This window comes from Anarrhichthys ocellatus, unplaced genomic scaffold (genome assembly GCF_004355925.1).
Source record: "Anarrhichthys ocellatus isolate YVR2014 unplaced genomic scaffold, GSC_Weel_1.0 scaffold5, whole genome shotgun sequence".
NCBI classification, from domain to species: Eukaryota; Metazoa; Chordata; class Actinopteri; order Perciformes; family Anarhichadidae; genus Anarrhichthys; species Anarrhichthys ocellatus.
Window position 1 is genome coordinate 1,184,362 of NW_022280035.1, and position 13,489 is coordinate 1,197,850.

At 43.0% G+C, this 13,489-nt stretch overlaps 1 protein-coding gene across 2 annotated transcripts in view; it reads left to right on the plus strand.

Annotated features, from left to right (window-relative positions):
• The window catches only part of LOC116381913 (metabotropic glutamate receptor 7-like), a 61,833-nt gene that overhangs the window by 21,659 nt on the left and 26,685 nt on the right, over positions 1–13,489 (plus strand). For both annotated transcript variants that reach the window (XM_031844419.1, XM_031844418.1), the window contains one exon: positions 7,193–7,409. In XM_031844419.1, coding sequence (XP_031700279.1) covers positions 7,193–7,409 — 217 coding nt within the window. The remainder of the gene's footprint in view (positions 1–7,192; positions 7,410–13,489) is intronic.

Here is a 13,489-nt window from a genome sequence, read left to right on the forward strand (position 1 = left end):
CTGCCCTGCGAACAAATGGCACTGCTGTCTGGATACAAACCAATGTCTGTCTGATCCCACCCATGTCACAGAGCTGCTGAGCCTGGATTTAGCAGGACGGATGTAACAAAACGTGATAACTGCTCAATATCTTTATAGGCCTCTTTATCGTACTCCATCATTTTATTTATAGGAAATGGACCATTGCTGCTTTTACATCGCCGGGTGGTGCAGCGACAAATATATCTTCTGACTAGGGCTGGGTTTTTTTGTGGGCAAATATTTGTACCATCATGGGCGGGGTGTGTAGTTTATGAATTGCTTTTCAAAATGGCTCCTTGGCCTGTGTGTGTGTGTGTGTGTGTGTGTGTGTGTGTGTGTGTGTGTGTGTGTGTGTGAGAGAGTCATTGTGCCGGTGTCACGAGGACAATCTGTGCCTTGGCGTCCGGCCACAGACGGCATGGGGTTAGAGTCGGGTCTGTCAGAACTCGCCGTCGCTTCCGCCGCCGTCGCTGTGGAGATTGTTGCAAACAGCCAGAGTGGAGCTGACTGATGTCAAGATATGCTTAGAAGCTAATCATGCAGCAAATAGAGGCACGGGGATTCCTGCTACAGAAACTGCCCGGCTCGCCCTCCGAGGTTTTTGTTTCAGAACCCATGGACTGTCCCCTCGGTTTTCTGTGGAGACGGCCTGTCTCTGCTGATTTCCCTCCTCTCAGATGGCGAGGATAGATGGTTGCCGTTACCCCAACTGAGAGTCGTGTCGCGCCATATGCTGCATATTTCTTCCTTCAGATAACGTTTCTCTCCGTTGCCCCTCGGCTCGTCAGAATCATCACCCCCGCGTTAGCAGTGCAGATATTTTAAAGCACAAACATTACAGTCTCTCACCTTTTTCTGTGTAGCTGCCCGTGGTGATTGTGGGCCGCTCTATGTGAAAATGCAACAGAAAGGCCAAGGCACACTAATTAACTTCACCTGGCATTCCCACTTACTGCGAACGTGTCTAACCTTTACGCAACCTCGCTTAGTCACCTCTCTTCTTAAACACTCAGGTTGAAATTCTCATTTAATGTCAGTAAGCAGATTGCCACCCTCACCCAACACACCACCTCCCACCTCCCTGCCTTCTATTTTTTCCTTATTATCCTTCTTTAGACTTCAGCAGCAGATGTTTATGCAGGGCGTCCGCAGCACTTTGTGGTGGTAAATCAATAGAACAGTGTCCGCCATGACAGACCTCTGTGTTTTCCTTCCATCGATCCTGTCAGCCCAGATGTATTCGAGAGCAAGCAAGGCGATTACCCTCAGCAATCCCGTCTTTGATGTGTACAGCAGATGACAGGTGCCAGACATCAACTTTGGGTAATTGTGATACTGAAAGGGGGCATCATTAATCATTCTCTCTTGGCCTGAACTACTTACTGTGGTCGTTCCTTCATTCAGCCGACCCTTTCACCTTGTTGCCCACTGGAGCGTAGAACACATTGTTGTGTGTTACATCACATTTCACATCTTCTAGATTTAAAGTGTCTTAATGAAATTGGGAGGATTGCAAGCGGTATGAAATGCAACGGTGAAAGAGACAAATTTGTATGCAGATGAAGGATTAAGAGAAAATAATCCTCAACTGGTTGCAAGCTAATTATTTACACAAAATTATTCTAAAATGTTGATAAAATATCTATTCTCCTCGCCTTATTATCTCTGCATGATGAAAATATTCAAATCTATTGCAATTTGTTCGCAACAAGAGCATATTTACTTGAAATCAATCGTGCAACTGTGAAGGGACGACGCTAAACTTTGTTGCTTGTAATCTACCGAGAAAGACGTAATCAAGCTCAGACGTTTAAATTCAATTCACTTATTTCAAGAAGAAGGTTACATTTCTAACTGGGATTCCACTTGATGTGTCGACCGTTATCTACCAGAGAGGAAAACGCAAAGCTGTTAGATTCTAGTCGGTATTAGTTAGCCAGCATCTCCTTATATCGTAATTCCTGCAGGTTTAATCCTCACACCTCGGCATTTCCTCAATCAAGGTTTAGCACTTTTGTTACCTGGAGGGTCAAAGTGGTAATTAAAAAAAAAAGCACAGTCTGAAAACATAGAGGTTTTGGATTTCTTGGGAATAAAGAGTTGATAGCAACAGAGTACGAGCCTGGGACAAAGTAAAAGGACATCGCCATCTTTAATGGTTCCCTGCAGCAAAAAAAAATGGGCTCCGGAGAGACAAACAGCTGTGGCGAAGATGGGACGCGGTTCAACAAACCTATAACACTTTCTGGCTGCACAGCATTTCAACAGCAGCTCTGTTAGAGTACATCGGCCATAAATGTTTCAAATAGATGCTTCACTTCATGGAAAGAAGAGTCTTTTTAAATGCAAATCACAGCCGCTGTTGCTTTTCCATTACTTTGCGGCGCTCCCCTCTTTGACCCACTACACTCAATTTAGGCGGCCCCGAAGTGATTCAACGTGTGGCATCGCAGCAGCATTCCCACCTGTGAATTTGCATCACTGATTTTGTATTCGCTGGTTTTGTAGTTAGCGGGGGGGGGGTTCTTCTTCTCGGCAACTTGAAACATATCGAGTCGTCTTGAGCTTGACTCCTCAATTTGTCAGCTTCGTGCGGTTGACCCCTTTTTGGTTGTGGGTCAAAGCTATAACTCACACTCTGTGGGTTGAGGCAATCCCATCAGCGAGCCGCTGTGTCCTCATTCTTGTGTTTCCCCAGTGTCTGGCTGCTTTTTGATCACTGGATGGCATTCATACGGTGCTTAGATTAGACTGTGTGATGAGGTTCTGCACTGGTTGGAAGACAAAATGAAGCTTGTCTCTGCTTGTGCGTCCTCCTGTCTAACGGGAGGTCGGCAGTTTGATCCGAGACGTGCCACCAGGTGTGATTGCTGTTTCAAAACCTCGAACACAGTTGTTGATGTTTAGGTCTTAAGCAGGCGGCATTGTGAACAACCTCCTACTAGACCCCTTCATCAACCTATTTGTACGGGTTGTTTGATGCAGTCAGATAGATATATCCTCCTTCCTTTTAGCTTGTATGAAACAAGATTAAAAGTATGTTCAGACAGAAAGCGATGCCTCGTGGCAGTCACGCAAATTTGACCCAGACTGCAACCTCCGGGTCTGAAAAGTGAAGCCAATGCTGAAGTGCTTTAATCTTGCATTCTCTCTAATGTCCACCAGGGGGCGACTCCTCTGGTTGTATAGAAGTCTATGAGAAAATGACTCTACTTCTCTCTTGATTTATTACCTCAGTAAACATTGTAAACATGAGTTTATGGTCTCAATCTCTAGTTTCAAGTCTTCTTCAATACAGCATGATGTTCATTTAGTACATTATGGTCCATTTAGTGTCAAACAGACCATAAAGCAGGGGATGCTTTAGGGCGGGGCTACTGCAATTGACAGGTCTCGACCACAATGTTGTGCGATCTGGGAGTTGTCTGTGTTTTTGTCTTATAACTTAAACCCTTTCAAAGTGTGTTTTCACTTCATGAAAGTTGATTGTAACTTATTCAGCCCTCTCGTGTTACTTGTGGTTGCATAAAGACGACCAAAAACCAAGATGGCAACGGCCAAAATGTCCAATGCGAGGCTTTAAAACGGCAGTCCTCAAACCGATGGGTGACCTCACAATGACTACGTTCCCTTCTTACACTCTACGCTTTGACCACTGGATCATTTGTGTTTATTTGCCCCAAACATCCAACAAAGCGACCTCGTTTTTTAACATTGGGAACACCGATTGTGTCTGTGGCTCTCTGAGGCTTTACTAATGCTGCGTTCCAGACAACTCGTAAATCAAACATTTCTATCTGCTACTAGAAAAATTACAATACCACTCAAAGACGGAGTTCCTGCTTTGTGAACTCGGGGCAAATCTACCTATCGCAACTCCACCAAGAAGCAGTTGTTTATTTATGTTTGTTTACTGAATTCAACTTAAACCAACCAATGCGCGTTTCACTCAAAAGCACAAATGTGAATCTCAAGGTGCCGTTAGAGGTGAAGTGGACCGACGGACTGACTCACAGATTAACATTTCCATCACCAGAGCAATGCCGTTAGCTTGCCTTAAACCGTGAGCAGTGTTAGTGTTCGGAGGTATGAAGAACACCTGCAGACTCTTAAGGGGTTCCCTGAACATTAGGAAAAGTGACTATCTGGCATCTTCCTCAAGAACTCAATTGATTTAGCCTGTTGTATATCCTTACTCTAAATGCACTGTTGGGTTGAGAGTATGTCTCAGTTGTAACTTGATAGTGATCATTAAGTGTGCTGCTTCACTGAAGAAAGGGACATAGTATGCAAGTATTAGTTTAATCTATTCACACATATCCTACAGAAATATGAAATGGCTTTCAACCACATCTAACTGTCTTCCTCAGCAGATGGCGAATGGATCAAAGCACAGAGCGTCGGTCACATTATAACCCCTGTCTTTGATCGAAGAACTTGAAAGCTGAGCAAGAGATGCAATTGAAAGCTGATTTCCTGAAAGGAGCCATGTTGTGCTCATTTCCAGGTTCACTCTTGTTTTTTGGGTTGTATGTAGGAGTGTGCATCTTTACTTGTAGTACAGCTACGATGTGGGTTTGACATGTTTGGCAGAGATTCAAGAAGTAAACAGAGTACAAATGTTGAAGTGTAGCTCAGCCTGTGTTCTGCACAGCTACTTAATGAAAGAGATAAAGCGACCACGGCTCATTACGTTTCAAGTTTTTGTTGCACATCCTGCATATTTCACTCCGACAGGCAGTCATATCAAGTGATGGATCTGTCAGAGTAATGAAGTCATTTTGCAACATTTTGCTATACATCAGATATAGATTTAGTTTACTTTGTGCGATGGTGTTTCAAGATTCATGTAAGGTTTTATATAGTAAACTTATGATATGGCTAGTTTTAGATAACATATAGCATGTCATCCAAGTAATAGTCTAAATACCCTCTGATTCGTATCTTTGTTATGACGTTACATTGAGGGAACTATAACTTAAGGTATGTTCACTGGAGGCAACAGTCACTAATGCTAACACGCTAACTACGTGATACCAATGTCGTTATTCTATTGGCTCACTAGCCTTGTTAGAAGTGGAAACCAACGTCAGATATATTCGTCAAAATTAGTAAAATGATTAGTTCACAATCATGTTTTTTTTATTTGGCTTCTTTTTAAAAGTTATGTATTGTTTTTTATTATTATTACAGTATTGTCTACATAAAAATGATCAATACAACATTTAAAGGCACAGTTTCTGAATACTGGCTGTGTGTATTTCTCTATGGATTGAGCATTTCAATGCTTTCACAGTATTTATACAGCACTTAGACCTACTTTATGATTAAAAAGACATGACAGCATCTCACTTTTTACTATACGGGACTATTAGGTTTAATATATTTGTATATGCTGTTAGGTGGTGAACACACAACGAGTTCTCACCAGGAGGGAAGTGTGAGAGAGCGCTTACAAGGCTGTGCTGCCACTTCATAAAAAAAAAAGTGCTGCAAAGACATTTCTGCAGGAAGTCTTCATCGATATGTTGGGAGAAGAAAGTGACAGCATGGCACGTTGCCCAGGTAACAGACCCAATATAGGCTCTGTAAAATATTGCATTACATAATGTGAGCATATTCTGAGATCAATCGAGAAGGTAATGTGAAAAATATATTTGTTTTGCAGACTGCCATCTGCCTGTGAGAGTGTGGGACAAATATCTTTGTTTGTATGGGACACCCATTTTAAATCAAACCCATATGACAAATAATATCCATGACAATTTATACAATATACAACACATTGCTGTCATCTATTCATGTTGTTATTCTTTGTGATAGGGTATTTCTGTAAATGACAAACGATATTCTGTCAGAGCCTTTCTATAAACAATGCATTTATTTACACGTAGCTGACGCAAATATGATCATGTTTGGACGTGAAAATGTTGGCAGTGTGAAGTGAAACATGTTAGTGTTGGCATTAAAGGAATAGTTTGATATTTTAGGAAACATGATTATTTGCTTGAGATGGGGAGATTGATGCCACTCTCATGTCTTCGTGTTCAATATGAAAGTACGGCCATGCTGCAAGTTAGCTTCATTCAGTACAGAGACGCATCTTTCTGCTAATCTAAGCTAACCAGCTGCTGGAAGTAGTTGTGTATTTAGCGTACAGAAATGAGAGTTTTATCTTCTCATCTAACTCTCTGCATGAAGGCGAAGAAGCAACGTTTCCCTGAAGCTCAAAATATATCTGACCCATATCTCTGACCCTGGCGAGCTCTGTAATGTTCTCATCTATCACATGTTACACGGTGCATCATGGGATTGCTTAGCAAAAAATGTACCATACATTTCATGGGCACTATTTCTTTGCTGAACTGAGGTCATATAGAGACAGAGCGCAACAATATGCAACCAAGAGCTGAATCGCTAACACAATGCCTGCAGCTAGATGGAAACATCAGATTTCAGCACGTCAAAAGATTATTGTAGGATCTTATGTCTACCAGGGGGCAGTTGATAGCTAAAATGATGATGGGAAAAGTTAGCAAGCTAATGTTAGCTCTGTGTTAGCGAGCTACTGTAGTTGGCTAAGGCACTTGCAAACATAACACTACATAGCTATCTGATTTATCCACATTCCACCAGCATGCTCTCAAAATGCTTTCGTTTAACTTACAGAGATATAGTTCGCCTAAAACTGACATTTGGACAAAATGCTTGCTGCACATGTAACGTTACACACACTGAGTTTTATTTCTGCTGATGCCTCACTTTTGTCTTTCAAAAGGCTCGGCTCTTTTGGTTCGGTAGCTTATAGATACTTAGTTCTGGGTTCTTTACCCTGTTGGTTGTGCATCCAACCACACAGCAGCTTTCAGGCATTTTTCTGTTGTTTTCTAGCAGACAAAAGGGACAAGGAAACACCTTCACACAATGCAAAGTCAATGGAGAGCGATGAATTGTTTTCCCCTTCAGTGTTGGCGCGACTGAAATGTGCTCTGTCTCTACTGGCACACGTTTTGCACTCAAATGAAATGTCCCTTTTTAGTAAATAGGGAGCGATTTCAAACAGTCATTTGAAAAAATGAGATTAGTCAGACCGCACATGATGCTGCACCAGAATGGCACCAACACACGAGTAAACGTTCCCCTTCCCCCAACCCCACCTGTCCTCCTCAAGATCCCGCAGATCAGCTACGCGTCAACGGCCCCGGAGTTGAGCGATGACCGGCGCTATGACTTCTTCTCTCGGGTGGTTCCCCCGGACTCGTTCCAGGCCCAGGCCATGGTGGACATCATCCGAGCCCTGGGCTGGACGTACGTCTCCACCATCGCCTCAGAGGGCAGCTACGGAGAGAAGGGAGTGGAGGCCTTCACACAGCTCTCCAAAGAAGCAGGTAAGGGAAGGTGATCCGTAAAACAGAATTATAATATATAAAGTGTATATATGTTTTCTTTAAACATAAACCTTTTCACCGGAGCGAGATCACTTTTTGCATTTCCAATTCATCGTAAAATCTGTTTTGGGTGGATGAATTATTGATCGGTTTGGCAACCCCTACTTTAATCCCCCAGTGAGTTGTGGAGAGTTGCTGGAAACGTTGATGGAGAAACCGTTTTTAGAGAGGATGCCATATCACAGTAATGAGCATGGCCTGTAACCGTGTCACTGTCATTCTATGTAAATACATCTGAATGTAACCGTTCAGCTTTTCTTCTCTGCTGCGTGCTCCATCAGAAAAATGAATTGTTTGGAGGAGAGAGAGAACGGTCTGGCAACGGGTCATTGGGGAGATATGAGTTTTGTTTTACACTCTGCCTTTTCTGTTTCACTCAACCTCTTTTTTGTTATTGTGATCCCTGCTAGTGAGTGTGCAGGGCTCTGAGGATGGTAATGATGGTCAGTCAGCCTTGTGGTCAGTCAATCCACCCTGGTCTGGTTGTGTGTATGAAGCAGCAGGGCTTAGAAAAGAAACCTGCCCTCTTTGGTGAACGTCTCTAGAGATTTCTCTCAGAAACCTTATGATTAAACAGAGAGAGCTGAACCACTGAATGGACACGAATCAAGCTATTAGAATCAGCCTCGTTCGTTAGATCCTTTAATGTAACGTTAATGGTAATTGTTTAACGTGGCAAAGATTTAGCAGCTAAGTTAAGTTTGCATTTGGGTTTTTTGAGAGCGTAGAATAAGGTTGAAGAGTATTTACAACAGACATTTGCATTCAGAGAAGGTCCTTTGGCTTTTGTAAGCGGGCTGAAAATTGTGCACATGCTCGACTCACCTGCTTTTTTTTTCCGGACCGATGCCGTCGTCGGCATGTGGTGGTCCATGTGAATCAGCAGTCACTGCTGCCGCTCTACAAGTACAGCGGGTCGGCTATCCGTGTCAAATCATGTGGTTAACAATCTGCTGCCGCAGTATTTCTGCAACATGAGGACAGGGAAACATTATTTTTATACAATACGGGGAGTTTTGAAATGATTGGTCGAGAGTGCAACTATATGTTTTTAATGCACCAGAGTTGGTAATTGCTGCTGTGTATTCAGAACTCAAATCCCTTTTTTGGTCATTTCTGAAATGACCAATTCAAGAGAATTGTTACCTGGGCTGTAAAAAAAAAAAAAAAAAAAACCTCAGCAGCCCACAACAACAGGAGCAAGTGTTTTGCTGCTTCTCACCTCGACCTCCTATGGATCCCGATCCATCTCCTGCGAATGTGCAGCGAGGGATCCCCGTCTCTTCTAATGTACAGACACCTCTAGATTGAGGAGAGCTAATGATATCCCACAGGCGCTGATCAGAAGTCCGGCGTGCATGAATATTTCATCTATGTGCATTCGTGTCCAGTGTGATCATTAAAGCTTCAGGAAGCTGTTTGTGGTTGTGTGATTTGCATCGACAGAGAGTGAGGAAGTAGCTTGTGTAGAAACACATTTTGGAAGTTTTAAATTCCTCTTATATCGTGTGGATAAACACGGTTTCCTCTTGCTGGGTTTCTCAGATGCATTTTCTGGGTGTTTTCTTATGCAAAGAGCAGTAAACGCGTCGCTATTATTATGAGTATGAATTATATGCCATTGTTGCTGTTGACTCATCCGATTACGACTGAGCTGCAGTTCACTTTGCAATATTTTGTTTTCGTATACAAACGGGAATTATTTCCTCTAAAGAAAAAGCCTCCAGTATACCCAAGGCATCTTATCTTTAATAAACACATTAATTATGTAATAGCAGAACTGTACATTCACAGGAATTCATTCAAAGGCCCGGTTCTGCACCAGAACAGATTGGATTGAATTGAATGAGAAGCAAACACCCCGGTGAATATGGAAAGAGAGAATATATCTGGAAAATACACACACAAAAAACTGCGGAACAACAACAACATTTCTGGGTGGATGTTGTTTGTGTCTCTGCAAGCTGATCCGTGAGGCCTTGAGACTTTTCGTGGCTGCCCTGTTCGGTTGCAGTGAAATGTCAGATGCATTAGTGGGATTCTCGCTTCACAACTTCAAGGAGAACCGTCTAGCGGACTAATGCAATATGGCTACCCATTACCCCAAGCTGAGACTGGAGTGATGGTCAGCCTGTATTGATCTCTTCTGGGCTTTCTCTCTCCCTGCTAAGCCACTGTTCTCATTGTGCACCTTCATCCTGGCTCCAGGTGAAGCTGGCAGAGATATATCTTGTTTGTATTTTTTTTTCTGTGTCTGTCTGGACTCATGCCAGAGCGATGGAGTTCAGTTTTTCGCATTTGATAAAAGAGACTCGCATTTCAGTGAAACACCTCCCACAAAGTATCACTGTGGAATTGATTGCAGCTAAGTTGCCAACACGCTGGGTTCTTAGATCTAGTCTGAGCTGTGGGGGGGGGGATAAAAAATCTGCCAGTTAAGAATAGCACTATTATTTAGCAGCAGGAGAGGACCGGGGTGGATGTGTGATGCATCTGCAAACACGATAAAATAGACCACGATACTTCTGTGTGACCTTTTCGACATTGCCAAGTCCCAGACCGGCAGTGGAAGGGCACACAGATGTGGAATATGAATGTCAAATGCATGTCAGCCCATTTTGATGTGCTCCCACGTGTTGAGGCGGGGAGGCTGGAGATGGCGGGTTTGCCTCTTGACAGGCGAGGTGATAAATATAATCATGGATCCCCTGGAGGTTTGGGGCCTGGAGGGTGTTCAGGAGGCGGGCGGGGGGTCGAATCCATCAAGGACCTTCTAATTTAAAAGGATTTGTATTTCACTAAGCAAAATGGCAAAGCTGGATTCCTCGCCATGGAGTGCAGTTTCAGAACCGAGGGCATTGTGGATGAATAATTGAAGCAGTTAATGCAGTGCATGACCTATGGCACTCGGAGAGATAAGCGGGGAACTTCCAAGGGCCTGATGAATTCAGCCATCGTGATCATTTAATTATCATTTAGCTGTCTTTGATATGCGAGTCAAATGTGGGGCAGAGGGGAAGAGTTCACGGGGCATATATTTTGGATATTATGTTGTAGGATCATAGATAAAGGAACAAAGTGCAGCTAAGATGTGTCACAAACTAATGGATTTAGATGGACTTAAGACAAACTTTCTCTGCATCCTCCTCACTAGCTGTGAGGCTTTACTTGAAAAACCCTAGTTTACTTCTTGTCTGGATATGTGTTCGGACACTTTAAAAATAGTTTTAAAGATAATCGTATTATTTCAGACGGCCTCTCCCAGAAAACATTCATAGTGTTGCTCTCAGTTGTTCACAACAAAACAACAACAACAACAAAAAGACAGCTTAGCCATTCGAGAAAGTTAATGTTGGTTTCCAAAGCTGTTCGACCATCCGACAAGCAGTTCTGATGACGTATAATGGCGTCTTAAAGGTGCAGTGTGTAGGATTTGGCGCCATCTAGGCTGCAGATCGCAATTAACTGAAACTTCTCCCGTTTATTGTTAAGATATTCAATCAAACTTTCTTCATTTGATTTGACAGTCAGTGTTTTACAACTGCTACAAAGGTAGCGAAAACACAACTATTCTTATTTTCAGGCGATTATACGCAAAAGAAAATGTATTAACATATATTTTGCATCTCTGCCAATATATCCCCCTAAATGCCGCACACTGTTCCTTTAAGTGACATTCAGAAGGTACAGCATTGCTATACAATCCTCTGTCTCGGCTAAGACCTCGACAAGTTGGAGAAAAACGCTCTCTTTTTCCCAGAACCTGACATTTAACTGTCTCACACATCACACATCTCCAGCCGAGACACGCAGCTCTTCTTTAAACCCTCCCTTTGAGTCGAGGACTCTTTTTCAAGTCCAAACACTGCCTTCCAGTGACAGGTGAGGGCGTTCCGACCCGCGGCACAGCACTCTGGAAGTACAGATACGATACTTGCGTTTCCATCATGCCTGCCTACCTGACTAACTGACCGTCTGACTGACTGACAGATGAGGTATTCTGCAGGCTCTCAATAATTTAGCCGGCACTGTACAGCCGCTGGTCGGCAGCCTTTAGGGCATTCTTAAGGCCGCAGCGCGTTGGGCTCTCTGCTCTTGTCTCTCTTAAAGATGGCATCTGCTTGAAATGCTTCTTATGTCCATCAGTGGCTCCTGCGGTCTCTGTCTATATTACTGTATTGACTGTTGTGACCTATGATATGTCTCTTTTCAGAGCTCTTCCACCATTATAACTCTTCACACAAGCCTGCAGGTTTTGCTTTTTGTCATAATGAATTATGAAGTATTTTCATGAGACATAAGTTGTCTGGGAGAAAAACAAGAAGAGATTTATCTCTCTTTTTTCTCCCTCTCTGGATTTAAGGAATGTTTTGATACCGACATAAAATATAGACATAAAACCCCCTGGAACTGAAAGGTGCCGCTAATACGGCAGAATCTGATATTTTACAGTGCTAGATTTTCCTAAAACAGAAACCTAGAAGTGCAGTGTCAAACTGAAGGCTTTCTAGCTAAAAACCAACTGAAATCTGCGTACTGAAACGCAGCTTTGGTGTTGTCCCTTGGAGACTTACAACGCCGGCTGCTCGGCAACAAATGATACCGAGCGTGTTAAACTTTCTAACGGGATACCACAAACCCTTAAGCAACAGCTTGGCCATTTGTCGGATCTCCATTTTTATGTTTTGTCCACTTAGGGAGGATAACAGCAGCCACCCCAGAGGTCTTCTTTTCTGCACATACAAAATGTTTTCTCTCTCGCAGCGAGAAATATCCCTCGTTCTGTCTGCTGATACTTGAAAAAATAAATAAAACAGTTGCGAGGAGGTTCAGCACTTGTCATTCTTCTATCTTCTGCCTTTTGAAATGCCACAATAAACCGTGACTGGAGATGTGTGATCTGCCAGATAAAAGCTGTTTATATCAAAGTAATGAGCCTGAGGAGACCGGCAATTAGAAGATTCCTTCCATTGCTCCGTCTACTCAGGGAAACTCAAACTGAAAGGTTATTGGGTAGGCTATTAAAAAGGCTTGAGTGGGAGAAATTTTAATTGGTTTTGAGTAGAGCTTTGCTGTTGACTCAGGACGCAGGCTGCTGCATCAAATCTAGGCCTACAGTAGCTCTCTCGCACAGGTGATCACATTATCTGTTTATCCAAAGCACCTCAAAGGTTATCTTGTCCTCCGCACCTGTAATTACCATGCCAGATAATAATGAAAACTCTTTTCATTATTAATTTTTTTTTAATGAAGGATATAATTCTGCTTCGCCACTCAATAATGAGCTGCTGAATATAACCCCAGAAGACAACAATATCCAGCAAACGGCTAAAAGCCAATTGTGATAATACGTATAGTGTGCCGAATATGTAGCAACTCACGGAAGCAATCGGTACCCTTCATCCTGCACGAACTCGTTAGTGGTGACCTGTCTGAGGATGATTTATTGTCAGGATTAATATCCTCTTTGTTTGTTGGTGCCGGCTGTGCTATCTGATTGGTTCAGGGTCCAACAAGAGATGCTTGATAATGACTTCAAATGAAAAGTCAATGGCGAGCTGCTGGATTCGCTCAAATCCATAATGTGAAAGCTGTAGCTTTATGACCCCCGTCGGTGTGGACTGTTGGATTTCTTTACAGCAGATATGTTTATAACTGTGAAATGAGTCTGCTGCTCAGTCGGCAGGCGCAGTTTGAGCATTGCATCGCACGCCGCTGTGGCTTTCAGATCGCCGCCTCAATGTAAATGCGCACACTGTAAGAATCGTCATTGAGAGTTTAATAGCAAGCATGACGACACCATCAAATCAGATTTTTTTCCCCATTTCCATATGGGTGAGATTTCCGTAACTGTGTGTGTGTGTGTGTGTGTGTGTGTGTGTGTGTGTGTGTGTGTGTGTGTGTGTGTGTGTGTGTGTATGTGTGTGTGTGTGTGTGTGTGTGTGTGTGTGTGTGTGTGTGTGTGTGTGTGTGTGTGTGTGTGTGTGTGTGTGTGTGTGTATATATGTGTGTGTGTGTGT